General features: G+C 39.8%; 1 protein-coding gene and 1 long non-coding RNA gene across 4 annotated transcripts in view; one reads left to right on the top strand and one right to left on the bottom strand.

Moving 5' to 3' along the window:
* LOC104917548 (uncharacterized) overlaps window positions 1-10,549 on the bottom strand; it is a 31,565-nt gene extending 21,016 nt beyond the window's left edge. For both annotated transcript variants that reach the window (XR_014881083.1, XR_014881084.1), the window contains exon 1: window positions 30-10,549. This is a non-coding gene — a long non-coding RNA (uncharacterized LOC104917548). The remainder of the gene's footprint in view (window positions 1-29) is intronic.
* On the top strand, window positions 10,537-27,220 carry USPL1 (ubiquitin specific peptidase like 1). Of its 2 annotated transcripts, XM_085216067.1 has the most exons (9): window positions 10,541-10,677; window positions 14,960-15,126; window positions 15,679-15,807; window positions 16,916-17,564; window positions 19,801-19,887; window positions 20,279-20,408; window positions 21,646-21,771; window positions 22,423-22,583; window positions 23,765-27,220. In XM_085216067.1, the coding sequence occupies exons 2-9, from the start codon at window positions 15,031-15,033 to the stop codon at window positions 25,657-25,659; spliced, it is 3,273 nt and encodes a 1,090-aa protein (XP_085072193.1). In that variant the 5' UTR covers window positions 10,541-10,677; window positions 14,960-15,030; the 3' UTR covers window positions 25,660-27,220. The 2 variants fall into 2 exon arrangements, with proteins under 2 accessions (XP_003203447.2, XP_085072193.1); XM_003203399.5 differs by having other exon boundaries at window positions 10,537-15,126.
* The last annotated feature ends 777 nt before the right edge of the window (window positions 27,221-27,997 follow it).

Here is a 27,997-nt window from a genome sequence, read left to right as displayed (position 1 = left end):
TTTTAAAATAGCAAAGAGAAAACACTTACCTGAACTTGGCAAGGCACCTCTTAGCTGCATCAACACTATTGCACAAATGAGGACTCTTCCTTGCAAATACATTAGCTCTCTTCAGATCATTATTCTGTGGCACAGGCTCCTCCAAATGGCAGAATGAATGTATTGCCATTGAGCATTTAGAGATAACCCAAAGAAAATAAATCCAAAAGCAAGAAATACAGCAGTATTATTTTAATTATGTAAGATGCAAAGACTTTATTTGTCAGAACTTGTTATTTGTCAACAGCATTTAAAAACACCCAGAGGATACGTAAACACACTGATCAGTAAAGTAAACATCAATGGCTTTTGCAGTGAAACCAGATGGACAGTTCATTTCAGCAGAGATGATTAAGTAAGGAACTTTCATTAAAAGCTACTAAGGAGCATCACTAAAATAAATTTTTAAGCTGCTTCTTTCACAGTGGACACTTATTAAGGATATTTTCACCTGGGATCTTAAATGCATTTTTGCAACATTTACTTGTAATTTAGAAATCTCTTTAGGTAGTTCAGTTATTCCTTCCACTAAGAGTTATTTTGTAACTGCAAATACTGAATGACATCTACCATTATTATGCTAATGCATCCTTTAGAAGGCTGTCCGCCAGTTCCTCACAACTTTCTCTAATTTTACCAAATGTATATAGAATTTTACTTTGGATGCTTATTTAAAGACAAAAGTAAACACTTCTACTACAGACTCTTGAGGCATAACTTGACGAACCCCTGTTTTGGTTAGAAGTGCCAAACAGATGACCTTCCTGCTGCTTCTCTGTTCAGACAGACAAAGACAGATGAGACAAATGTTGTTTAATGTGCCTACCTAGGTTCTGTGAGACCCTTCATAACTTCTAAGTCCACTACCTGATTTCAGTTTTGTGAAAGTGCAAGCAAAAAGCATTTCCAGTTTTGTATGCATTCAGAGATGTCAGAATTCCAAGCACTGGACAGGTGAATAGAAAAGATAGAGCCACAAACTGCACAAACTGACTAAAGGCTGCAGCACGTATCCACATTATTAAAACACTAATACAGACATAATAGAAACAGCTTATAAACATCCCAGCAGCAGCTGGTACCTCTAAGGCATATGGCTATGTAGCAAACTAGGCTCTATTAGACCTGTGTACTCACAGAACTGCTTGACTGTATTCAAGTACTTCAGTATTTACATCAGTTAGCTTGGCATTAAAATATGAATCCTTGGTCTGCAAATTCCAGATACGTTCAGTTTAGAAGTGCAGCACATACACCAACTGACAGCTCTCAGTCTTCTGGCACAGCATCACTTCCTAAGCAGAGGCATTCTTAGCAGCTCAGCCACTTCATTCTCTAGAACCACAGGAGGAACTGCATGTAGTCCTTGTGACTGAGGGGTCTTGAGAATTTGAGCATTCAATTTTTTGATTCTCTAATTCAATAATCAGATAATGTCCCATCTACATTGTCTGAAAAGAACAGAATGTTCACAACATTCTCTGTAGCAAAGAGTAACGTAAAGAATTCACTCAGCTCCTTCATAGCACTTTTTATTTTTTTTTTTTAATTTCTTTCTATAATTCCTATAGACCAGGAGACCTATCCAGCCCTTACTACACTACTTACATCAGCTGATATCTTAGACCCTTTTTTTAAATAAAAACAGAGAAGCGACCAAGTACTTCCCCGAAATACACTGCAGTAAGGCAGGACAACAATCACATGTGGATATTTAATATATTTGGAAGGGTCAAACATTGTACAAAAATATTTCCAGTCACGTGAATGAGAAAGTGATTTGGCTTTTTGCAGTGAGCCATTTGGAGACTTCCTCACTTATCACCAACTTTTTAGATAAAGGGTAGACGTGGCACTGAGGGACAAGGTTCGGTGGGTATGGTCAACAGTGATGGGTCAACAGCTGGACCCAAGATCTTAGTGATCTTTTCCAACCTTGATTCTATGATTAAAATAATTAATTTACAATACTAAATGGTAACAGTGAAAGAAGTATCGGTAGGTATACATGTTATCCAAAAGCAGGAAGGAAATCTGTATGAGTTCTGCATACATCTTAATGAGAAGGACCATACTACCATCAGTCAAATTCAATTTCTTAAATAATGAAAAAGCATCCATCTTGAAACTCATTCAGCACATTGTTTATTCAACTCAACCAGCTGTGGTAACATCTATGTATACTCAGAATGTAAACACAGAACGTTGTTTGTTTGATAGTTTTTGAATATAGGAATTCCTTCTCACATGCAGAGTCTTTGCTTTGGAAGTTTTTGGGGCCTCAAACCTTTCTTTCTCAGACTGCTGATCTGCACCGATGGCTTTGTACAACAGCCTCAGTGCCAAAAGTACCTGAAATAGCCAGAGTCAACTTGAGCCCATTGACACAGTTCAGCTGCAATTAAGAGCATTGCATTTGCTGGCACTATACTCTGACTAGCTCCAGAACCACAACCAAATCAATTGTATGCTAAGAATACAGAACTATATACAAGGAATTCAATTATATACATAAAAAAGCTTTTTTTTTTTTTTTTTTTTTTTAAACTGTTTTAAATCTTACAAATTTGACTCAAGTTTTATCTCCATACTACAATATGACAGAATAAGTAAAACTAATTGCAGCATCTGATAGGGCTTAGCTTATTTAATCGTCGTTTTATAAATTAAATATCTATTTGCACAATACAAGTGTGATAATCACAACATTCTCATTGCAACTGACCTCAGAGGCAATCTAGTTGAACTTCCTGTTCAAAGCAGCGTTAATATATGAATACTCATTAATGACAGGTTATACTCTTGACCTTACAGACCACTAATCACATGTAATCCTTAATGAAATGCATTCAATGGCCTTTGAGGGCACTACTTATCTGAAGAAGGATTTGTAAGACCAGCTATTTGCCACACTTTGTTTCTAGCTATGGTGTATCACAATACCTTCCAGCTAGGCCTGTGAACATCATCACACTTCAACAGTTAACATTTTGTAAGCAGATACTGCTTTGAGAGCAATTTTGGAACTGGGCTTGCCACACACAAGTAGATGGTGGTCTGCAGGAACAGGACGGAGTGAAGCAGGGGTGATAAACTAGTAAGTGAGGCTTCTGAGGAAGCACAGAGCTGAGTTCTGCCTTCAGAAATGTGTCATAGATTGAGGAACATAGGATAGAAAAATGAACACCACTGGGATCAACAGTCCCCTCCCATCCATATCAATGACCAAACTTCAGTACAATAAGTTTGGGAACCTCTGCTTTAGTGTCATGGTTTTATTTCGTTCTTCTATTTTTACTCTGATAAAGATCTCCATTTCGTATCTGCATTCTATTTTACACCTTTTTTCATGCAAGAAGATGCAATTTAATATGGCATAACAGTGCTAGTAAAAAAAATAATAATAACAACATAAGAACAACAACAAAACAAGCAACAACACAGAGACAATTTAAATGTAAAAAGTTGAAATATATTATAAAGCACAATTACCCAACAACACAGTAACAAAAGAAATGTATATTAATTCAGCAATGCCCCTCTGCTCTGAAACATGAAATACAGTAACAGTTTATTTACACTGCACAGTTATGCATGAACTCTGCCAAGCTAATTAAACAGGAAAAAAAAAATCATACTTTAAGATTTTAAGTATTTCTATTAGCAGGTAATAAATAACTTCAGATATTAATACAGCATAATTAAAATTAAGTTTAAATAGTGGAAAGAGAACTGAAGATCTTTCTTTGATTCATTTATTAGGATTTCAGAGCAATTTCTGTTGATTGCAGAGGCTACTGAAACCCATAAACATGCTCTTTAAATGTTAACAACCACAAGACAAAGAGCAGCGGGATGCACAAAAGAGAAGGACTGGCTGCAGACTGCAGCAGCTTTGATAACCTTATTCTTGTGCCTAATTGAAAGGCATTTTGAGTGTTTTAAGAAATACACTGACGACCTTTAAAACTGTTCTAAAATGGAACTTAAACTTGTCAAGGTATTACTCATATGCCTTCCCAAATCAGCTGTTAATAACATAACCACTGCTGCACATAATGTTGCAACCATCTGACTTGATCTACTAATTCTTAAAGTAAAAGGTACTCCAGAAAACCTAGTTTACTCTTACATACCTGTTAAAAAAAAAAAAAAAAAAAAGTTAAATTCACACCTTGCCATAGAACTTTCCTGCCAGCATACCACTGCACTGACCACACAACTAGGAAAGGGAGATGCTTACAAAAATGCAGGTAGGAAGCTACTGCAAAATAAAGCACCCGTAGCATCAAGTAAAATCTGGGAACCTCTGTGCAGCAGAACACAAATCAGACTGAGCACTGACCTGGCCTGGGAGTTCTGATGCAGGAAAGAAGCTCCAGCACTGACTGCACACACGAGGGGCCCCAGTCACTGAACAGCAAGAGATAGGCATCAAGCAAGCTAAAGCTGAAAATGAGAGATAGGACACATCCACAAAGTGAGAGAATATCTTCAACAGCAAAATTCCTACCTTGGATATCTTCATTTCATATTTCTGTCAAAAATATTTGATTTTTTTATATATATATAAAGATGAACAATTGATTCTACTAAATATTAGAAATTCCCTTTTACTGCCAACTTATACTGCTCTTCTATTTTAGAAAATGAAAATTCACTAGAGAATACCTGTTTCAACAAAAACAACTGCATTTGCACATTGGTGATAATCCTGTGTATTATTAGACAGGAAGCTCGCAGCCTGAATACCACCAATGATTGTCCTGGCACTTTGGGGGGAGAAGGAACAAATGAGGAGGAGATGCTTTTGTGGTACCACATGAAGACCCACTTGTGCAAACATCATTGGATGCTGCTGCCACATAAAAAAAACACATTAGGAAAAGCCAAGTGCAAGGTCTTGCACCTGGGTCATGGCAAACCCTGCTATCGGTACAGGCTGGGGGATGGAAGAACAGAGCAAAACCCTGCCAAAAAGGATCGGGGGGAACTGGTGGATAGAAACTGGACATAAACAGCAATGTTCCCTCACATAGAAAGCCAACCTTATCCTGGGCTACATCCAAAGCAATGTGGTCAGCAGGGTGAGGGAGTGATCCTGCCCCTCTGCTCTGTGCTGGTGAGGCTTCACCTGCAGTACTGCATCCAGATGTGGAGTCCTCAATACAGGAGAGACATGGAGCTGTTGGAGTGCATCCAGAGGAGGGCCACAAGAATGAGCCAAGAGATGGAACACATTCCTGTAGGACAGGCTGAGAGAGCTAGGGCTGTTCAGCCGGGAGAAGAGAAGGCTGTGGGGGAGACCTGGGAGTGGCTTTCAGTAAAGGGAGGCTGTAAGAAAAAGGGGACAGACTCTTTAGCAGGGTCTATTGTGATAAGGGGAAATGGATTCAAGCTTAGAAAAGACACATTTAGGTTAGATACAAAGAAAAATTCTTTTGGAACAAGAGTACTGAAGCACTGGAACAACTGTGGTGGATGCCCCATCCCTGGAGACTTCCAAGACCAGGCTGGACCAGGCCCAGGGCAACCTGATCTTAGTGTGGTGTCCCTGTTCGCTGCAGGGGAGTTGGACTAGATGACCTTTAAGGGTCCTTTCCAGCACTAATGATTCTATGACATGTAATTAGAACCAATTAGGCCAGCAAGTTGCAATGCATGAGAATGAGAGGGGTGATAAATACACACCAGCAAAAAAGCAGTAGTAAAATCTGGTTACAGCTAGAAGTTGAACTACTGATATTTCAGGCACCACGGGGGGAAAAAAGTATTGAAAGTAACAGATATATATATATATATTTTTCCTTCTTTCTCCCTCATCTCTGTCCCACATGCAAGCAGCAAAGGAGCCAAGAGTTACAAAAAAAAAAAAAAAAAAAAAAAAAAAACACAAAAAACACACCACTCCACAACCAGTTTGGGAATTTATCTATTTATTTGAGAAGGATGATGGTCTTCAGGTTTTGAGGGTGAAGAACCACATGTATTACAGCAAAAACCACAACAAAATTCAATTGTGATGCAGCCTTTAAGCACCACCAGAAAATAAAACAGATACGTAACTCCTCTGTACAGCACTTCATAGGTTTTCAGTTTGGTTAACCCCACATAAAGGAATTCTGATTCATCAACTGTTTCTAAATGTGCATAACGCTAAGCCTAATGCTTAAACCTCAGGAAACCCTACGGTCCAAAAACGAGGGGACAATTCAAGCTCAGGAAAGGTTTTGCTTACAGCCAGATGTGAGCTCACACACAATTAGCCCCAGCAAGTTTAAAATGTAACTTCCAAGACTCGTGCAATTCTGTGAGAAATTGGGAAAGCATACAGTTGTTGGCAATTCAAGGAAGATGAGATGGGAAAACTATTTTTAATGGCATCTTTTCACAGGATGATTTTTGAAATTATTTGTAGAGAGCAAAGAAAATAATCAAGTTTAAATAAGACCACCACAAGATAATGGTTGCCAAAATCTACACAAATTTTAGCACGAGTGTCTAAAAGTATTCCTGGGAAAAGTCTCGAATGGCAAGTAATATTCATCATACTTCTACCTTCTGAACCAAGTTCAGCTGGCAAGATATTCAGAAACTTTCCAAGCGTCACAAGGACTTGACTTTTCAATACATTTGATTATTGCATATTTTCAAGAAATTAAAACAGGAGACTCCCAAAGTAACTGAAAACAGAATGAAAGAATTGGGTACTTTTAAAAAGAATGGTATGTTACATCCAACCCTGTGTGCTTGCACAGATATAGTTTGATTTCCCTTTTACCAATACACAGAAAAGAGAAGCAATAGAAACCAGCATCATCCCCATTTGCCCTCAATAAAACACTGCCTTCAGACGTTATTGCTGAAAAGCACCGCTTTCAAAACTCATGAATCACCTTCCTGATACAATGTCTTGGAATTCTGTCACGAGTCAATCATTTAAAAATACAATCACAACTAAGAGAAAAGAAATTACATCTCAGAAATCTCAGACTTTTGTGAAGAAGAACAGAAAAACCAGTACAAAACCTGAACTCAGGGGAAAGGGAGACCTAAATAAAACCTGCCTTTAGGAGAAACATCAGTTAAACACACACAAAAAAAACAATATGAGACTAGAAACCAACACATCTTGTTTGGATGTTAAATATTACCTATGCTTTTTTCAATTTATTTCAGAACACTTTGCTTGTCTAATTTTTTTTTTAATTATTATTTTGAACATCATTTAACCAATACAACCCCAAACTTCCACACCATTTTTGAAGTCCTCATTGTTATAAACAAGTTAACCAAGATCTTTGTGCTTACCAAAACCCAACTTCATTTGGACTGATGTTATATTACCTCACACTGAGTTCAAGTCAGTTCCTTACATCAGTGTTAAAATATTTGTTCTACATAATGCTGACCTGCACTAAGAGTAGCAATACAACCCCATTGTGCACTGCGTTCAATTTGGGCCTCTCTCTGCAAGAAAGACATCAAGGCCCTGGAGTGTGTCCAGAGAGGAGCAGTGGAGCTGTGAGGGCTCTGGAGCACAAGTCTGATGGCAAAAAGCTGAGAGAACTGGGATTGTTCAGTCTGGAGAAGAGGATGTTCAAGGGAGACCTTCCTGCTCTCTGAAACTTCCTGAAGGGAGGTTGTAGTGAACTGGGGGTCGAACTCTTCTCTCACATAACCAGTGACAGGATGAGAGGGAACGGCCTCAAGATGCACCAGGGAAGATTTAGGCTGGACATTAGGAAATACTACTTCTCTGAAAGGGCGGTCAGGCACTGGAATGGGCTGCCCAGGGAGGTGATGGAGTCACTGACCCTGGAGCTATTCAGGGAATATTCAGACGTTGTGTTGAGGGACACGGTTTAGTGAGAACTACTGGTGATAGGTGGATGGTTGGACTGGATGATCTTGTAGGTCTTTTCCAATCTTTGTGATTCTATGATTCTGTGATGCAGGCATATAGCCAAATTGGGGGTAGCATCCTATGGACAGCAATCACAACTGGAAAACATCACTGGTTTCATGATATTGAAGCTACACTGCATCAGGGTTATACTCCTGAAAGCAATCCAGTTCTGAAAATCCCAAAGCTACCAAGTTTTGATTATTGCTCCATATTGCATTAGAGTTTGAAACCTACAAGCCATAGGACAGCGAGACAAAGTAACTCAAAGAGCACAATGAAAACTAAGAAAATGTGCTTAAGGTGTTCCATTCAAGATAGTTTTTCTCTCTGCTACAGTCTAAAGATGCTCCTGTTAAGAGCTGGAGTGGGGAAAATTAAAAAGAAAAAAAAAAAACACCTTTAACTGTCAGCAGCAAATAAACTTCTCCTCTTTGTCAAGGTTACACAGGTTACACACTGTAGTAGGGAAACAACACAGAATTTATTTTCAAAAGGTCAGAGGAAAAAAAAGTCCTAAGAATATCTTACAAGAGGTTTCCACTGCAGAGAAAAGGATTTAAACAGGTCAGCAGGTGACCACATGAACCCAGCCTCATATTTTGGCTACTGACTTCATAACAAAGATCTCCCTTTCTCCGGTTACAATACCAGAATGCAAGAGCCAGGCATACCGTGTGTACATATCAACATCAGCTAGCAGCAATGCAAGAATCTGACTTGTGGACTTGAAGTTAGTCATGAAATGCAAGGTTTACAATTGCAGTAATCTTGACTTTTTATACACAAACAACTCAAAATTCACTCTCAAAATTGCAATCGTCAGGACTGTAAACTCATCCTATATGTATATAACAATATTAACCATATATTTAAGCATTAAACAGGGAAAAAAGAGGTATACATATAGTCAGTTACTGTATCAGTCTTGCATTCTCAAAAAGGCATTTCATGTGTTTAAATTCTAATTTCATATGGTTTTGGTAAAAGAAGAGAACAGTACAAGCAAACCCTGAAAAACAAAACCTTTCAAGCAGAAGTTTTCAGTTGGTATCTCCCACTCTGCATCCAGTTTCTCAGGAACCATCAGCCTCGCAGTGACAATCTGGTTAGAAGCATGCAGCCAACGGTTATGTAATTTGCATGTGAAAATATTTTTAGAAGACACACATGAACAGCACACGTTCTCAGCCTGAGTACAATCTGCTATCTATACACACAGAGTATTATTTCCCCAAAGTTCAGAGTTAATTTCCAGATAATTATTCCGTTCACTCTTTTGAAACCGCAATGCATATCAGACCCGAAGCAGCACTCCAAATTGCATTTGAAACTTCTGCTCTTCCCATGTTAACTAGAGCCAGTTTAAGAAGGTGAAGATGGAAATGAATCAAAACCAGAAATAAGCCACGTGCCCATCGTACATTGTTAGTTAATTAAAACTAAACCAAATTTAGACAGACTGACACAACATGGAAACAATATTTGAATGAACAGCGAGTCCGACTAGATCCCAGTCATGACCAGTTCACATCTGGAACATCCAAACCAATTCCTGGTGACTCTGGAGTTTGCATCATACAGTAACTATTACTTCAGTGCTGCTTTGTTCAGGATGAACAAAGTTCTATTGCACTGTGAACTGAAAGCCTCCATGCCTTTTCTCTGCCAACACATAAACTCTTCCCCACACATGTGGGAAATTCCCTCATTATACACAAAAACTCAGCTCTGGATGCTTTCCTCGGCCCAAGCTTGCCTTGATTTGACTTGGATGTCTGGGAGGAACAGAAACGAACATCGGGAAATTACCCTGTGGCACCTCACAGCACATACAAAACACCCGAGGTAGAAGTTAATTGATCAGGAATTAAGTTCACCGGGGGAACAAAACCAAACGAACAACAACAACCAAAAAGCGACCACCAACACAAACAACCACAGCCCCCAGGAAAAGGGAGGCATCGGCTGCCTTTAAAGCCTCAGCAGCATCAAGCCCTGAGTTCTCACCGCTCAGGGAACCGGAACCCACACTGGAGCTTCTTCTAAGTCAGCCCAGACTGACAAGTGGGGGAAAAAAAAATTCACCTGAATCCTTCTGAAGCACACACACAAGCCAAGAGCTTTCACCAGAAGATGTTGGGCAGCACACACGTGCAACTTAGGCTTGGTAGAAGCCGAAAACAAAACCGCCACGCCCTCCCAGCACGGCCCGCCGCCCAAGAAGGGACAGCACAGAGCCGAGCCGCTCCCAACCGACGCCGTTTCATCCTGAGGCTGTCCCGCGACACACAGCCCCAACAGCCACAGATCGACCCCTCCGCAGAGCCACCCCGACAGAGCTCTGCGCTACCCAAGAGAAGCGAGAAGCGAGCTGCCCAGCGCGCAGCCCGGAACGCCGCAGCGGGAGCAAACGCGGCACAGCCGAGCGCCGCCCCCCGAACCCCGCTACCGCTACCGCCGCCCCGGGCGCCCTTCTACCAGCGCTCCGCAGCCAGCCCCGCCCTCCGCCCGCGGCGAAGCTCTGCGAGGCGGTAGCGCCCCTCCTGCCGGCCCCGCCCACCGCGAGCGGGGAGGAAGGGGAAGAAGGGAAGGGGGGAGGAGAGAATACCTCCGCCGCTCGCCCCGCCGCGGCCGCGCAGCCCTCGCCCGCCCGTTGGCTGCCGGGAGCGGCATGGCGGCCGGAAGCGGCGCGCGGCCCGCGCGGATGGCAGCGCCGCTGGAGGCGGTCGGTGAGTAGCGGTGTGCGGCGGGCCGCGTGCCGCCTCCGTGCGCCGAGCTAGCGGCGAGACGGCGGCCTCGCGCATTCCTAAATGCCGACTGAGTATTTCATGTCAGTAGCTGCGCGCTCAGGGTGCGCGTGTCTTTGTTTGGGTGACGCTGGCTGATCGCGGGGCTGGGTGGGACGCCTACGCAGCGAGACGGCAGTGCGTGCACGTGTGCGTGTGGGCGCGCGTCTAAGTGTGTTCCCCCTGCACAGACTTCCCACGTTGATGTGATAATTAACGGTATATATTCTTTCTCCCACAGCCCTTCCGTAGCGCGTGGATCGCTCTCGATGCGGACTGACACCCGGGCGGTCGGGCCAGGCCTCCCCGAGGCGGCCGAGCACCCTCGGGTGCTGAGGAGAGGCTGTGCCCGCTCCCAGCCCCGCCCCGAGCTCCTGCCTCGGGCAGCCCCAAACATCTGTGCCCCCTTAGGCCGTGTTTGCACCTAAATCGCCTCCTTCTTCCCCTAGGAGGGCTCAGTGATGAGTCGGTAACACGCTCAGTCCCTCTTTGCACCCCTAGTAAAAGCATTCACTAGGACAACTCTGGCTGTAGGAGAAACTTCGAGAGCAGCGCAGCCATCGCAGTGCAGGCTTAGTTGTTCTGTGGTGTCATCAGATGTTTTGAAGGGAGCGTATAAACAGGTGGGGGAACAGCTGTCTATGAGAGTGGATAGTGATAGAACAAGGGGGAATGGATTTAAACTGAGACACGGGAGGTTTAGGTTAGATATTAGGAGGAAGTTTTTCACGCAGAGGCTGGTGATGCACTGGAACAGGTTGCCCAAGGAGGTTGTGGATGCCCCATCCCTGGAGGCATTCAAGGCCAGGCTGGATGTGGCTCTGGGCAACCTGGTCTGGTGGTTGGTAACCCTGCACATGGCAGGGGGTTGAAACTAGATGATCTTTGAGGTCTTTTTCAACCCAGGCCATTCTATGATTCTATGATCAGTTTTAATCTCCCTTCAGCCTGTGTTAGGCTTTTCTGCAGGAAGGCAATGTCTGTGTCCCCATATGCAGCCTGTGTGATGCCTGTGTGTCCTGTTGGTGCTGTGCTTACTGCACTGTGCTTTGTTACAGTTTTTTCTAACGTTATGATGTGACTATTTATATTTGCTATCTCAGGTAAAGAAAGCTGACCTGTGTAACGAACATGTCTAGCTAACACCGCAGGCAATATGCATAACTCTTTCCCTTGGACTTATTTTCCTCCTCTTTCTTCAGTACCTTTTTGATGCAGGAGAGAAGGTGGTGGCTTACAGGAGCTTCATTTTCAGTGTTCCTTTAACCTTCAAACACTGAAATTTCCTCTGTGATATAACCACTGTTCTGTCACCTGCAGTTTGTAACTGATTTTTGGTTTTGTTGTACTGTTTCCCCTTGTATTGCTCCTACTTTCAAGGTTCCTTTTGCTGTAGAAATCCATGACCTACCTTTTCAATATTCTCTTCCTTCTGCCCTGTTACCTTCACAGCTCACCAGATTTTCTTATAGACCAATCTGACACACTAGAGCAGCAGGAAAAACTCCTGTGTGTTGCTGGATTTCCAGCTGTTTTGTGCTCAGCTCATGAGAAGGCTGGTCATAGGGTGAGCTGACAGAGAACATGATGGAGGGGAAAAGCTGAGAAAAGAGATGTAGAGATGTCCCTACAGACAATACTGAGCCATTAGATCAACTTAGCTGTCCAAGGAGCCATAACATTGCCTGATAATTGCACCACAGCCACAGCACAGTTTGCATAACATTTCTCAAGTACCCAGGATAAAAGAAGTGGTGTAAAAGTTTTAAAACAATCCAGTAGGCTTGAAAACACGTTCATATCTTAACACAGATATTACCCATTGCTACAGTGGGTGACACTGTGGTCTGTAAGTAGCTGTTTTCCATGGCAGCTACTGATCTGTGGCCGTTTTGTACAGCTGTACGAAGGCTGTTGGTAGCTTGTTGTAGTGTTACAAATGCTGATGTACAGACAGGCTGCTTGGTACTGGTCTGCATGTCTAGGACCAGCAGGCCAATGTTCGCTTTTTTTCGCATGTGTCTGGAATAAAAGGCCAATTAACAATTTTATTGGTCTTTATTCTGTTCATCAGTGCAATCAATGGCATGGGCTCTGGTAACACAGTACTACTGCTGGGTGATTTTACCTGGGAGGGCATCGTACATCTCAAAACAGTACCTCTCCTTTAAAAAAAAGAGCAGAATTAACAGGGAACATAAAGAGAGAATAACCAGGGGGAAAAAAAGCACATGCATTTCTTTTTGAGAAGGATGGCAAAATTAACTATGACTTGCAAAGAAACAAATATTGTTTATAAAATCAAGGCATGCTTAACAAGGAATTATCTTCAGGTTAGAGTTGCTCACCTTTTTGAGTGTATGAAGATGAGTTGTACTTACGTGGTGAGAAACTGCCTGGAGTTCCAGACATGTGATCTTGTATTTCATTTAGCCTAGAGACCTAAGACTGCTTCAGGCAAAGCATTTGAATAAAAGTCCTCTGAACAAGCTGGATATGTTTTCTCATTAGTGACGGTATGGAATGTACAGTTAGTATTTATTTTAGTATGTTTGACACAAGCACGACTTCATTTGTTGAGTAAAGAAATCAAATTCCCATCTGGACTGAATATATGGTAATAGAGAATTGGGAGACTGAGATAGTGCTATTGCTGCAGTGTAAGAAAAGAATTGGGGAGTGCTTGGCTTTCATTTGTAGTCCACTAAACCTGTGTACTTAAGCCTAATCAGTTGATGTTTGCCTGCAGCAAGCTTGGGACCACGTGGTTTGTAGACCTTCAAGCCCTACTTGAAAACTAACCATAATCTCTAAAGTTATGTGTGGGTTGATGCTTCTGTCCTCACCTTTTACTGTATCCTCTGATTTTGTAAATTACAGTATACCATCTCTTCGTGCTGCTGAATGCATTTCAAGTGTCAGTAGGACATGCTGTCTTCTCATTTTGACCCCTTCACGTGGTCGTAGGGGATTGATTTGAAATTAGTTGTTACATTTTACAGGCTGCACTTTGTTGTTGTTATTAATAGTGTTGACCTGTAGCATCCTGTCCAGTTCTGTAGAGTCTCTCCTTGGCCATTAGTAGCTGTGATTTGGAATCAAACTGCTATTTACAGCCTTTTTTCAAAAGGTACTGTAGTCTGAGTTAGTTCTGTGGTGTGAAACAGAGTTGAAGGGACATTGTGCTATCAGAGAATGTTGGTCAGTAGAAATAATGAAGAAGAAATTATGGCTCAAAGGAAGGTAGTAACCTTGATGACTTTGCTGTTCAACTTCTCTATCTTCCTCCTGAATCTTAAGGAGAGAAATATTGATCGTAGTTATTCTTCCTTTTGAAGTCAACAGGAACAGCATTTGGTCCCTGTAGTTTTAAACCTGTTTCTCTGGCTGATTCAGGTTGTTAGCATCAGTGCCAGCGAGGGAATGTCTTAAAAAGGCTTAAGGAGCAGCTTGCTGATGTGTGCTCTGTTTGTACTGAAGTCTTCCTCAACAAACATGTGTTTGATAGGTGAGAAAGGCAAAATTGGCCCTGAATTCAAGAAATGGTACAAAATGGAATATGTGATGTCAGTTGTAAAATATGCAATAGATTTATGTAGCAGCGATACTGCAGAAGAGCTTGTATTTGCTAGTGAGGCTATAGCATTGTTAAAGTAATGGGAGAAGTTTCCCAACAGTGACAGTAACAGCAGGGTGCCCTTTGGAGTTGGAAGCAGTTACATTTACAAGTTAAACTTCTTGTTCATTATGCACCAGTTGTACTTCCCTGAAAACTGCTGAAGTGGTGTTTGGGCTTTTAATTTTTTTTTTTTTTTAATTAATATTCCTCCACAGCTTTCTATAAGTGTGCGAGATCCCATTGTAGCCATTTTGTAAAGGAAATGAATTTTGTCTGAGTTAGAATATAGTAAGTTGAGATGCTTGGGCAAGGCATCTCCACTCAGTATAGCACGTTTGGCAAATAAGTGAGATCTTGAGCATGTTGAGAGTGGATAAGTTTACAGATTCATGGCCTAAAGCTGTTAAATCTAGTATGTGACTTAATCTAAAGTTTTGAGTTCATTATATGTGCTAGAAAATATGTATTTTGAGTCAAGAAAACCCTCTTCTGATGTCATTACTGCAGTTAGTATGGGCTGCATTATTGTTGGTGTATTTTTCTCCCCCCCAAAAAAAACTTAACTGAATTTTTCTTTAATTGTTGTATTCACTTCTTATTTTTCAGGAGTCTTTGAAAAATCCTTAGTGGTCATGACATTGTTACAAGTGAGATAAATTAGCCAGTGGCTCAGAGGGATGGATACCCAGAAGACTACAAATGGTTTGCGCGTGATTGGACAAGGGACTGGTATAGGGAAATCGACACTCCACATGGTGGGGTATTTGGGAAAAGTCAGTTGAAACTTATTTTACATCTGTGCAAAGTTCATATTTTTTCTCTGTTTTGAGAGATTTTTAATTGGTCTTATTTTACCAAAAACAAACAAACAAAAACCCTCAACATTATTTTCCACGGAAATCTGTAACAATGGCGAAAGATTCTAAATAGATCTGTGTCTGAACTTTTTACTGGTGCTGTATTTATGACTGTGCATTTCTATGTATATTACTTCATATTTCAAAGATCTCAGCATGTGTACCTCGGTTATAAGTATCCTTTGGTTTAGTATAAGTAGAATTGTTGCATAGTTGTATTGTCGAAGATACCTTACTAAATATTTGAATGCTTAAATCAAAAGACACATTTGTGTAGTTTGCTCTACACTAAGACTGTATATCTTATTTACAAGGACAAAACCTAGTCTGCTTTACTTCTTAATATCGAATTAGGTGTTAAGTGTTTAGAAGCTAGTCATTGCTTTTCTATCTCTGTGTGTATATATGTCTTAACTTGGGACACTATATTAACAAATGTAAGATTATGCAATTTTTTTCTTTTTTTAGAGCCATGCTCCCGTGAAAAAAACTTCACCTGACTCTTGTCCAGTCTGCAAAGAGAAAGGCCAGGTTCAAGTTTTACGGACTTACCGCATCAATTTTCAAGAGTCCATTTATCTTTGTGAAAACCCTCAGGTATTACTCTAATTAACAGTTCTGTTTGCTAGTGTAGAGGCCTTTGCCAGTTAGAGTTAAACATCTTTGCGTTCAAGATTTGATTGGTAGTGAGCAGAATGTTGAAATATGATGCCTTTGATGTTATGTTCTGAATGATGTTTGCTTGTAATATAGATAAAAACATAGTCAACCTCTATGTGTGGAGTGGTTGGGCACAACTAGCTATTCTGAAGAGTAAAAAGAGCAGATTAAAAGGAGTAAGGTAGAGTTTGTTTCACATAAAAAGGGGACACAAGTGATACTAAACAAATCTTTGTGTGAACCAGAATATGAAGCCAAAATTAGCAAATGCATTTAACTGATGTTTTACTCATAAAGCTGTGAGTCTCCAATTTTCCCGTTTAAGTAATGCAGATAGGTTTGTAGTAGTAACTACAGTATCTTTCAACACTTTTTCCATTTTAAATTTAGCTTTAGCTAGATTTCTGGGCTTCTTAATATCTGAGCGGTGGTTTGCTGCCTCTCCCTTCTGCTGTGTGGGAAGGGAGGGTATAGCAAAGTCATGTAGAATGGTGCCCTTAAATTAATAGAATACAAGGGCTAGATGTCTTCAAGCTGTGTCCCCCATCCCTTGCCCCACTTTAAAATAATCAAGGTGTTGGTTTGGAAATGGGAAATAGTGTGTTTGACTGTATATTCCCAGTTGCAGAATAGCATATTTGTATGACCCTACCAATGCATGGTCTAATGTATCAGGCTAAGCTGAAAGATGCCCTGCCGGTTTTAATACTTGTAATCTCTCAAGCAAGAGTTAATAATCCCAAATATGTACCCTACTGGAATGGATTTTACAGAATGAGAGAGCTCTCCTTAGCAAAATTAAAATGTCTTTCTGGGATTGGAAGTCACTACTTGTAGATACACTTCACAATTATCTGTAAGACAGTGGTTGGATAAAAATGCTCAATTTCACTTGTGTACGTTGAATGTATGTATTCATTTCAATAAAATATCATTTTATGCAAGTCCTACATTCCATTTGAGGATCTCATTCATTGTTATTTTAACTCTTGTTCACCTGAAATGATTTTCTAGATTTCATCGTAACTTTTCTTTTTTCCTCTAGTGTATCTACCCACTTGGTTACAAACCATTTAACAGCATAATTATTTCTACTGATTCAGAAAATCTGCAAGTTCCATCTAATGATAAGAAAAGGAAATTGTGTGATACCAGTGACCTTTCTCCTATCGAATCAAATCCAAAACTGGCAAGAACTAATAATGTGGTAAATGTTGAGCAGACTGTTAATACAGATCCTGTTGTCAAAAACTGTGGTGATAGCTTAGGTATCCCTCAGTCAAGTGTATGTGACGTCTTAGAAAATGGCCAACAAAAATCTAATAATGAGAAATCCATCAATCAGAAGGTGGATTTTGAAACAACCTCCAACACCAATGGTCATCAAGAAAGTCCGCCTAAGAATTTTAGCTCCAGAACACAACTCTTGCCAAACTCTACTCACAGCTCAACAGCAACTGAAGTTTTGCTCAGAGACAATAACTGTTCCACAAGTAACACAGATTTATGTCTTCAGTGGAGAAACAAGTATAATCTTTGTTGGTTAGATTGTGTTTTGTCTGCATTGGTACACTTAGAAGCATTAAAATTTGCTCTAGTAGAAGATGATGAAAAATGTTTACTCCAAAAACTCTTGACAAAATATAATCGAGCAACTGTTCTGCTGAATACCTGTAAAAGGAGTAAAGTAAAAGGTGAGTTCATTCAGCTACTGTTTTTTTCATATTCAGACTGTTCTGTTTTGGAATTTAGTGCAATGCACTTAAAAATGCCTCTTTTCTATTTCAAGGTCACAAATGAATCAGGTACAACTCAGTACTATGAATTTGCAGGATTGTGTGCTTTAGCTCACAGACTCCCAGTAACCCCTGCAATTGTTTTCTTGGGATAAATGTGTGCACATTGAAAGTAGACATCAAATACAAAGGATGTCTTGGTTATTTGGTTTTTTTTTTTTTGGTCACAGCCAAAGTAGAAAACTTGTGAATTATGTGATTGAGCCGTACTTTGTTTCCTTCCTCTCTGTTGGTTAATTATTGCTTTATTTTTCTAATCTTAATCTTTGGGATTGTTTTGGATGTGGTTTATGTCACTGTGTAATGAACAGTTGCCTTATCACACCAAAAATATTCAAGCTGGGAACATGTTCTTCTCTGGCTCCAGCTCTGTTCATCGAAGAAATGCTTCCTCTGGGGTCTGCTAGCTGTGCTGTACAGGGTGTAACCTGTTTTAGTCAAAATTAGTCAAAAGGTTTTAACTTGGTTTATACTGTCTGGAAAGACTTAGTAAGTACTCAACTACGCAGCTTAATAGATTTGAGAGTAGTAGCCTCTAAGCACAGAGACAGTGGAGAGCAGCTGGGGGCAAACTTTCAGGTAGCACAGTTGGGAGTGAGAGGAGGATGTGATACTGCAGTCTGATAGTTTGGCCTTTGATCACTTTCCATATGGTGGATTCAGTTTAAGGCTCTTAAACTAAGATTTATTTTTCCTAGTCCTTTGGAATGGACCCAGTGGAGTCATAAGCCTGAACTTCTAAGCAATCACCCTTCAGAGAATTACTGCAGACCTTTGGCTAGCCAGTACCCTTCATGAATTTCTTTTTCAATAGGTCTTCCAGGAGAAGTGTACATTTCAGTATGACAGAATATAGCACTAGAACAGCACTAGGTAATTTAAAGGATATCATATCTTTACTGGAAAGAATAGTGAGTGTATCAAAAAGGGTTTAATCCACCATGTGGCAGAGAAAACAGTACTTTACAGAGGCACACAAAAAAAAATCTAAAATTTTTGAAAGAAATTCTCTAGTGGTTCATACCATACTCTATTTGCCAGAAGGTCTGTTTGATTTTGGGGGTTTCAGATGTTACCTGGAAGCCCTCTACAATTGCAACAGCCAAGATGTTATTTTTCCCTTGTGTTGTGCTACTGCTGTGTTCGCAAAGGAACTCTGGTATGGAAGAACCCTAAAGTGGGTGTGCTAGTTTGCTTCCCTTAGAACGGCTGGTGGAATATGGTGATGTTTGAAACATTTCATTTCCAGGAACTACTGCAAAAGAAGTTGGCTCATTTTGGCAGGAGTGGAAAGGGGATCAGATGAAGAGTATTATTGTGGAAAACAGCTGTAGTATTTTTGTTCTTCCATCTACTTTTTCACTATTTTTTGCATGTGGCTATGTTTTGAAACAAGCAAAAGCAATTGAGATGCAAGAAAATGTTTTTTACCTTTTCATACACATAATTTTTTAAAATAAGAAGTAGTTCCCATAGCTGTTTTAAATCCTTCCTTTAATTGGTGTGAATTATGATCATAATTGTGTAGTAACAGATGTATTCTTTCATGTGCTTAATGTATGTGTATAGACATTGTAATTTGCAAATACATAGTAAGATAAGTATGCAATTTTAAAATAGGTTTTTAATATTGAAAATACTGACTTAGGAATTTAGTATTTAGCATTTAAATTTTTTTTATTATGAATTATATGATGTCATTACAAACGTGTAAGCAAATCTTTGTGCTTTTGGTCTTCATGTTTAGGTTTTAAAATCTACTCTTAATCTCTGAATCTCTGTGGTTTGTAATGTTTGACTACATTAATCTTATGTGTTATTACTGTCTGGAACAGAGTCATAGAATATCCCATGTTGGAAAGAACCCTAGATATGGGTACACATTCTTGGTGAGAATTTAAGTCAGATGAAGTTATTTTGGGTTGGCATTCAGGTTCTATAAACCAGTCTGTAATTTTCAGATCAATTAATACTGAGCAGTGACTATTTTACTAACAGTTTTAGACAAGTGTAGATTAGTGTGAAAGATACCAGCACATAATGAGCTCATGTTAGGGTTATGTGTGTGTGAAGGGGTTGGAGGTGTTACACGTAAATACATGAAAGCATGTGTATCTTTTTTTTTTTTCTACAGATGTTCTTCCTAAAGCAGAATTGCTTCTCAATGAAATAAGAAACCAAATTTTTATACAGCTTCAGCCACAGCTTAGGTGTGAATTAGGTAAGTAATTAGTGCAGCACCTCAGTATTCATTTTCAGGAAACTGTACATCTAAAGACTTTTAGCCTGTCAGTTCATAAAAATACATCTGTGTATATGCATGCAAGACACCCTGCAAGTCATACGTTTGTTAGCTTGTGACATACACACAGTGTGCTGTGTGACAGCTGTTTTGTCCCTCGCTGTTTCTGAAATGTAGGCAGGTTTCTGTAACTATGCTGCATTCCTGAAACTGTCATTGGGAACAGCCTAGTAACACGGATCAATCTCTTTGCTGGGAGCTTTAGAGGGATGCCCTGAATTGCAATCGTTGCAGTGAGCTTATCTTCCCTTTTGAAGTACTGAAATCTGATTTCAAATTCAGCGACTGTTTTTTCTCCCTGTCTTTGAAGGTAAGGAGGAAAGTCCAGTGTTCGCACTCCCTCTCCTCTTGAAACAGGATCAGCAAGCTGAGAAACTCTTTTTGCATTCATTTTCATGGAAGTTTGAATGCATGTGCTGTGGCTACAAATACCTGGACCGGTGAGATTTTTTTATAAATGTGACTTCTCTTTAACTGTCCTACTGTAGCTTTGAATCTGCATGTAATAAAAGACTTTTCTTTGCATCTCCAGGTTTTTTATAGCTTAAGTTTCTGGGTGAAGTTTTATGTGAACTGCTTGTTCAGTTTGGCATTTGCAAGTGGTTTACTGCTGTGTAGTGTCTTAGGAAACCACATTATCTCTTAACTAAGAAAGAAATAATAGGCAACAGCAAGTGCCTGGCCATGCTCGCTCTGATCTTGTGCTGAGAATGCACAGATTGTTGCTGCTCTACAGAATATGTGCCTAGCATGCTTTTACTATTGAAGGATATCTGTAACATTCATTTGGATTGAAAAGAATCAGAGACTTTAATGTGTTTTAAAATAGTATTACAGGCAAGTCATTTCTTGAGTGTTGATGTAATTCATGTAGCCACAGGTCACTTAGGCTGTTAGAGTCCAGAGAAAGGGACCTCACCTTTATGAGGCAGGTCATTTTATTTGAAAAATGCCCGTTTCTCTCCACTATCTGAACTTCATACAATAAGCTTCTCGATCTACAGGTGAAGTGAGATTAATTATACCTGTTAACCAAGTAAAATGTGTAGGTCTGCTTAATAAGGTGTGTCCAAGTTGCATACTATGTTTTTTAAAAAAGTGGAAAAATCCAGGTTAGAGTGAATATAGAGGAAGCCTTTTCTGTGGCTAAGGAAGAAACTACGTTATTTAATATCCCATACATTGTATTTTCATGCAATATAACTTCTTTGTAATCTTTGCTCTGAGTGTACTGCGTTTTTTGATTGGTTGGTTTGTTGGTTTTTTTTTCTTTAAAACAAGAGATTGTATAACGTGCACTGTGAGATAGTTACCACTTCCTTCTCTCCTTGAGACTTTGTAGTGGCTAGTGAATTACACAGATCCTTGTGGAAGCTCTACCATTCCTTGAAAAGGAAGCAGAGATAATATGCTAAGGGAGAAGGAACAAATAATGCTCTGCTGAAGGCTGCAGAGCTGCTGAGAGCAAGTGGTGACTGATAATGTGTGGCAGAACTGAATTCAGTGCTGTCTTGGATAGAGTGTAGTCACAGAGGAATACATGCAAATGGCATGAATATGAATAGAATTTAGCTTTGTCGTAATGTGCAACTTTTTCCCCTTGTAAACTGCAAATATTTATTGTTTTCTAATCAGCAAATTGTCTTACTCTGTGTGTGTGTGTGTGTGTGTGTCCAGATGTAGGAAAACACTAACAACGTTCACAAATATAATCCCTGATTGGCATCCACTTAATGCTGTTCATGTTGCTCCGTGCAATAACTGCAGTGATAGATCTCAAAGAAGACAGATGATTTTGGAAAAGTAAGTTTTGACATACGAACTTCAAAATAAAATGGATACAATTCTGTGATTTCATGTATTGAACATAGTATCGCTTTCAAAGCCAAACTGTTGTCTTGGGTTTACAGTTGAAAAGCTTTAAACTCTGATAAGTACTTCTTTAGATATTAGATAATTCTTAAAGGCTGAAACTGCAGATGGTTTTTACATGAAACATAGAAGGAACAGTTTTTAACATACTGACTAGCACATACATTTAAGCTAGGTCATACTTTCTGCTAAGTAGTAAATGTCAACAACTGATAGCCAATCTCAGCATTTCTGCAGCTTTTGGTATTGGTGAATAAAACTATTTTTACCGATTTACTTGTTTGCCTTGGGAACAATGTCTTTTTGTACTGTGATTATGATGCGGTTGTATTCTGGCTTTTCTCACCTTTTCCCCACGCCCAAAGTTTTTTTTTTCTTCTTTTTTCTCCCCTCATCTTTAACAAAATGGAGCATCCAGTTGGGGATGTCTTTTTCCTTGAGTACAGTACAATTGTAAGAGTCCCGTGTAGAAACAGAATAGTAAGGGCAGAACTCTTGAAATGCCTTGCACATAGCTTTCCATAAGGAATTTTTGTCACTATTTTGTTGTAACAAACTGTTTCTTTATTGTCTCCTTATTAGAGTACCCTCAGTATTAATGTTCCATTTCCTAGAAGGCTTGCCACATAACAACCTGAAGAGTTACTCATTTCAGCTTGAAGAAGGCATCTACCAAATAACATCTGTTATTCAGTATGAAATGCGTAAGAAGCACTTCATAACCTGGTCATTGACTCCTGATGGTAAGAAACATTAGGTCTATGTACAAACAGTACTTTGAGTTCTACATCAAATAGTGTTTCATGGGTTATTGGATAGTCCATAGACAGTAACAAGGATTTATTTTGTCTGCATCCTAAACGTAAGATTTTGTGAATAATTGTAGGAACTTTGTTATTTAGGGTGAAGGTTTAGTTTTGGTGTAACTGATTTCTTCAGCTGTGTTCTGCCCTCTTGGGCAGAAGTTATTTGGGTAGAGTCATTTCCTTTCAAAACTTTGTAAAAGTTAAATAATAATTAAAAAAACAAACCAGCAAACAATCTAAGCATGGCTGTTGGACAAATAGCATCAGTTATTTTGAAGCCGATAGTTGGTCTTTTCTTGACTGGAAATTAGGTGACATGCGGAAATAACAGCATTATTGAAGTTTGTATTCATTTCTGAACTTAGCTGCACATGAGAGGTGGGAGGCACGCATGCACGATGGAAACATTGCTAGTGGTATGATGGTTGTAGGATTGGCAGCAGCAGAGCTTCATCTGAGTGGAACTCTGTAATCACAGATGGTAAAAAGATGGTATTCTGTGCTTCTCTAGAGGGAGTGGAGTGCAATCTTATCAAATGTTTTAACAGTATGAAAATGGTATAAGTCATACTACCTGAGTTTAAGAAGAAAGAGGAAGCAGCTGGTAAGGAAGCACCTAGTAAGGAATATCCTAAGCATCGTGTATATGTGGTCTATATCTGTTTTAAAAAATTTCAAGCAGTAAAATACTTGATGAACAATTTGCAGATGATGAGGCAAATTTATAAAATGAGCAATTTCTCTTAAACCCCCATGCCTTCCATCTAAGGAATGAAAAGTTCTACCGAGGAACTTAATTTAAGAGGTGGCTCTTTGCTCAGACGTGTGCAGGTATTTTCAGCCAAGATGTCAGCCTTATTAGCTCAGGCAAAAAAGCTTAGCTTTGTTTTTCAGTAGACCTTCTCTGACTTGTAATAATACTGCTGCAAATTCTGCTTGGGGTGATCTTTTTACAGTGGAAACCTCCCAGTTTTCCTCGGATATAATAAAGAATGAAGGAGAAGAAAATTTAATTGCTGCTTGTCAGGTTAATAAAAATGCTTGACAAGTGTCAGAAGATGAAGACTTCAATTTTAAAAGCCTCTTAGTGACTGCACTGATTGTTATTTATTTTTCAGGAACTTGGCTTGAATGTGATGATTTAAAGGGTCCATACTGCAGGAGACACAACAGATTTGAAGTTCCTCCGACAGAGATTCATATTGTCATCTGGGAAAAGAAAGCATCCCATTTGTCAGAAGAACAGAATTCACAGCATCAGAGTAAAAATATTGAAGATTCTACTATTAATAATGTGCAGTTGAATTCCACAGTGTTGGACCATGGTTTTGATAATGCTGTAGACAATATACTTGCGGAAGATCACAAAGAAGATTCTGTGAGAATTCCTGATGAGAAACAGCAGCGGGTAGCTGAGGGTGAAAGTAGTGCCCACTGTGGCTCGGAAAATCTTGCCCGTGATGATCTTGTAAGTCAGATTCTTGAAGAAACTCTACTTGACTCAGAGGGTAAATCAATGCTGAACAGAAAGATGATGGAAAATAACCTTGTTGAAATGAGCTCATGGGAAACGCAGAAATCAGCTTTTTCACCTAATGCTTCCTATACAGGGGAGCTCATTGGAACTGATGTACCTATGAATGATAAAAACACGCTGTCTGAAAATTCCAGCATTTGCTTATCTCTACAAGAGTTGAATCCAGCATGTATTACTCCTCCTGTACCCAAAAAACATGACCCCAACTTATCTGACTCATTATTTGCTCAAAGCACAGATGGTAAAGCTAACTTACTTAATGGAGAACGTGGTTTAAGTTCAGGACAACAGATAAACTGTAAATTGCCACCAGTAGAGAATATTGTAGAAAAATCACCTGACCTGAAAGGTGCAAGCAAAATTGCAGTTCATTCTCAGGTTACAACTTCTTCTGCTGATAATAATTCCTTTCAGTCTTCAGACAAAGACCAAAAAAGAGGATTTGTAGGAAGCTGGGTAAAAAAACTGTTAAGCAAGAATACTTCTTTTCTGCCTTCAAGTGCCTTGATGCCCAAGAATGAGAGAAGCTGCAAAACTCCCTCAGTGCAGAAGTTAAGTGACACATGGTTGCCAGTTAAAGGAGCAAGTAACTTTGGTGGATTTCAAGGCAGAGGTGAACGCAAAACATCTCAGCCCCTAACATCAGTGCTTCCTCGAAGTAATAATGCTCATTATTTATCAAAGTTCAAAGGATTTTCTCAAGGTACTTGTCTTCCCCAGAATCATAGTGCTATGGAAGACCCAACTTGGAATAAGTCAGGCAATACTCTAGGTAGCTCTGGTAAAACAACTCAGGTCCATCCACCTAGCTATAATTCTGTGAAGGCAGAAGAGTCAAATAGTGACAAAACAAGAAAGCTTCGCCTGAAACTGTTAAAAAAGCTTAATGCTAAAAAGAAGAAGTTGGCTTCACTAGACAGGCTAGCAGTGGAACAGGCGAAACGTGGAAAACCTGTTGCTAGGGATGTAAGTGCCCCTTCACAGACTGAATCTCATAATGATAGTGAATTACTGCAGAACTTTTTAAGGGAACTGCAGTATCACATTGATGCTGCAGATAATTCATCTGAATTCAGTGTGAACTCAGGATGCAGTAGCCATAATAGTAATGATGAAATACTGGCAGAACTACTGTCCCCTACTTCAACTGTTGCTTCCTCAGAGGTTCCAAAAAGTGAAGATGAGTGTATGTATATGGAAATGGTAAATAGCAGCAGTGCTGCACCAGCGGAGCCTGCTGAGAAGACCAGCGTATCTCATGCAGCAATGACAAGTGAGGACCACAGTTATTACAGTCCTGAAAAGGGCAGTAATTATGAACATACGATGAGCAAATCCAGTGTGAAAAAAATCGGTTTTGAGAGTCCCACAAGGGATGATATCCTTGAAGACCTGTTCTCCATTTCAGCACCAACCACAATGGCAGGTGACATAGATGTACCTCATTTTGATGAGACGCTGTTTGAAACCTGGTGAATATTTGGTTTATTAGGGTTGTTTGTTTGTTTGTTTGTTTTCCAACATTATGTATATTTTGAAACAAATGGCTATTAAATTATATTTTCTAACAAGTTTAATTGCACCCTGGCTGTACTTGAACAGTTTCCACTGCAGTTTTTCTTAAAACTTTATTGTAGCAGACGATGTGCTTTAAGGCATTTTGTTTTTTTGAGAAACGCTATTTAAGCAGATATAACGATGCAGTCAGACATAGCTCCTATGAGTCTTAATTTTTGCTGCTTTTAATGTGGGAAATGTACCCATGTTTTATTGGGTTTGAAAAATAACAGACTTCAGTATCCTAGATGTTGTAATGGCATGAGAAGTACTTTAGGTAGCACAGATCTGTTTTTCAGGGTCACTCAACTCCTGAAGTCTCTTTGTCCTGTATTTAGGAGAAAAAATCCACCATTTTGTAATAATGGATTTTTGACTCCTTTGCTACAAAGATTTTATGCAACCCTCAACTCAAATGGTGATACTTTGTTTAGAACTTTTGAGAATTACTGTTCTGTAAGCTCCCCTTTCCCTAGATCCAAAGAAGGACTGATACAAATACTAGTCCTTCCCTTTGAACTTACGGCACCTGCTGAGTTTTCATCGTGGGTAACTGAAAATATAATTTGGCTGAACATTATTGAGAGCCGGATCATTTTCTTCAAGTAAATTAAATAAGGTCTGGGCCAGAGTCTGCAGTGCTAAGAAAGGATACCAAATGTAACTTCTACTTATGCATTACTGCGAATTCACTAATAAAAGAAAGATTTCTGAGAGTGGAACTGTGAGTTAGCACTTACTGCTGTTGTCCATAGGGCAGCACACCCCTATCTGTATACAAGCGAATGGCAAGGAGAGGCGAGGTCCGTAGGACAAAACTTATGGAGAACGTGGCAAGACAGCATTGAGTAGGAAGAGAGAGAAGATCATTGACATTGTGCTGTTTCTGGGTCTGTGTATGGCTGTCATTTTGCTAGGTGGGAGTCTTTGAAAATCATGGATAGAGAGGTGAGGTTCTATATGCTGAATTGGATTCACTGTTTTTCTAGTACCTGTGATAATGAGAATTTCATCAGCAAGTCTTTGTCTCAGTCACTTCTACAGGTACTCTACGTTTTTTCCTTTCGATCCTGAATTTAAAATACAAATCTTCTGTCTTCAGTTATGTTCAAATATGTTTGAACATAATTGTCAGTACAAAGCATGGCTACAGATGTAAATGGTCTTTGATAACTTGAACCACGTTCAGTAAGTGATTGAGAATCTGTCAGTGGCACTGAATGCACCTTGACAAGTTGTTTCTGTTGTAATTACATTCATGTTTATTGAATTGGCACTTCAGACAATTATTGGTTTCATTCTTGGAGTCTTTGTAAAGAGATGGAGCTCCTCTTTGTTTTAGATATTGTAACTTGTACATTGCAATAAAAAAATCAGTGGGTTCTGAATGTTAAGTACCACTGTTCTGTTGGTGAAATGTTTGTTGGTCTGTACACTTTGTAAAAAATGAAATAAAATAATAAATTGTTGACCAAAATTAGAGCTTGACTTAACAGTAAATAATCGACAAGCCTTGAGGGGGTAATAGGATTTTCCTGAGGAGTTTTCCAACCAGTGGTTGTGCAAACCACAGTAGAGCAGTGTGTCATTACCACTAATTGCTTGCTGCAGGGGTTTCCCTAAGCAGTGGGGAACTGCTTCCAGCATAGAGACCATCTGCAGTTCCTTGCAGCTCTGATGTGGGAACTCCCTCCCTGCTGACTCAGGACATGACAGACTCAGGGATGGGTGAGGCTGTTCTCTTGGGGTTGCTGTGATACTTGACTTACAGCTCTACATGAAGAAAAGACCCCTCTTCAGTGGGATATAGAAGGTGGAGGTTGTGAAAGGAGATGCAGCCCTGATGCAAGGAGTGTGATGATGTTAATAGCAAGGCAAGAGGATATGGGGCACATCTGCTGTGCACGTGTGCCTAGGCAGAAGAAAATACATGGTCACCACTGCCAACATCTGCAAACTGACAAATGGAGTTCTTGGTATGCAGCAGTGTGGGGTATGGTGTGGGTACACACACGAATAAAAGCTCCAGGGGCAAATAAATAGCATTTGAAATTGAAATATGGAACTACATGGCACTGGTGCAAGTTTTTGCTTCTCTCTTTTTTTTTTTTTTTCCCTGAAAGTGAAAGATGTTGCTGTGCACTTTGTTGGTTTATTTCCATAAATATTTTACTGCAGCTGATTCCATGCAAGTGAGAATTCATCTGTGGTTAAATGAAAACTCCTTGACCAAAGAAAGAGTTTGGAATTCAATGGT

This window comes from Meleagris gallopavo, chromosome 1, assembly GCF_905368555.1.
Source record: "Meleagris gallopavo chromosome 1, MGAL_WU_HG_1.1, whole genome shotgun sequence".
NCBI lineage: Eukaryota > Metazoa > Chordata > Aves > Galliformes > Phasianidae > Meleagris > Meleagris gallopavo.
Note: the sequence above shows the minus strand (reverse complement) of the source record. Positions and strands in the feature narration are given on the sequence as shown.

Bases quoted from the DNA above. Each gene is read 5' to 3' on its own strand.
- USPL1 (XM_003203399.5), top strand. From the start codon at position 15,031: ATGGATACCCAGAAGACTACAAATGGTTTGCGCGTGATTGGACAAGGG. The intron at 19,888-20,278 runs GTAAGTAATTAG...CTGTCTTTGAAG, and splicing joins ACAGCTTAGGTGTGAATTAG to GTAAGGAGGAAAGTCCAGTG. The intron at 22,584-23,764 runs GTAAGAAACATT...TTTATTTTTCAG, and splicing joins CTGGTCATTGACTCCTGATG to GAACTTGGCTTGAATGTGAT.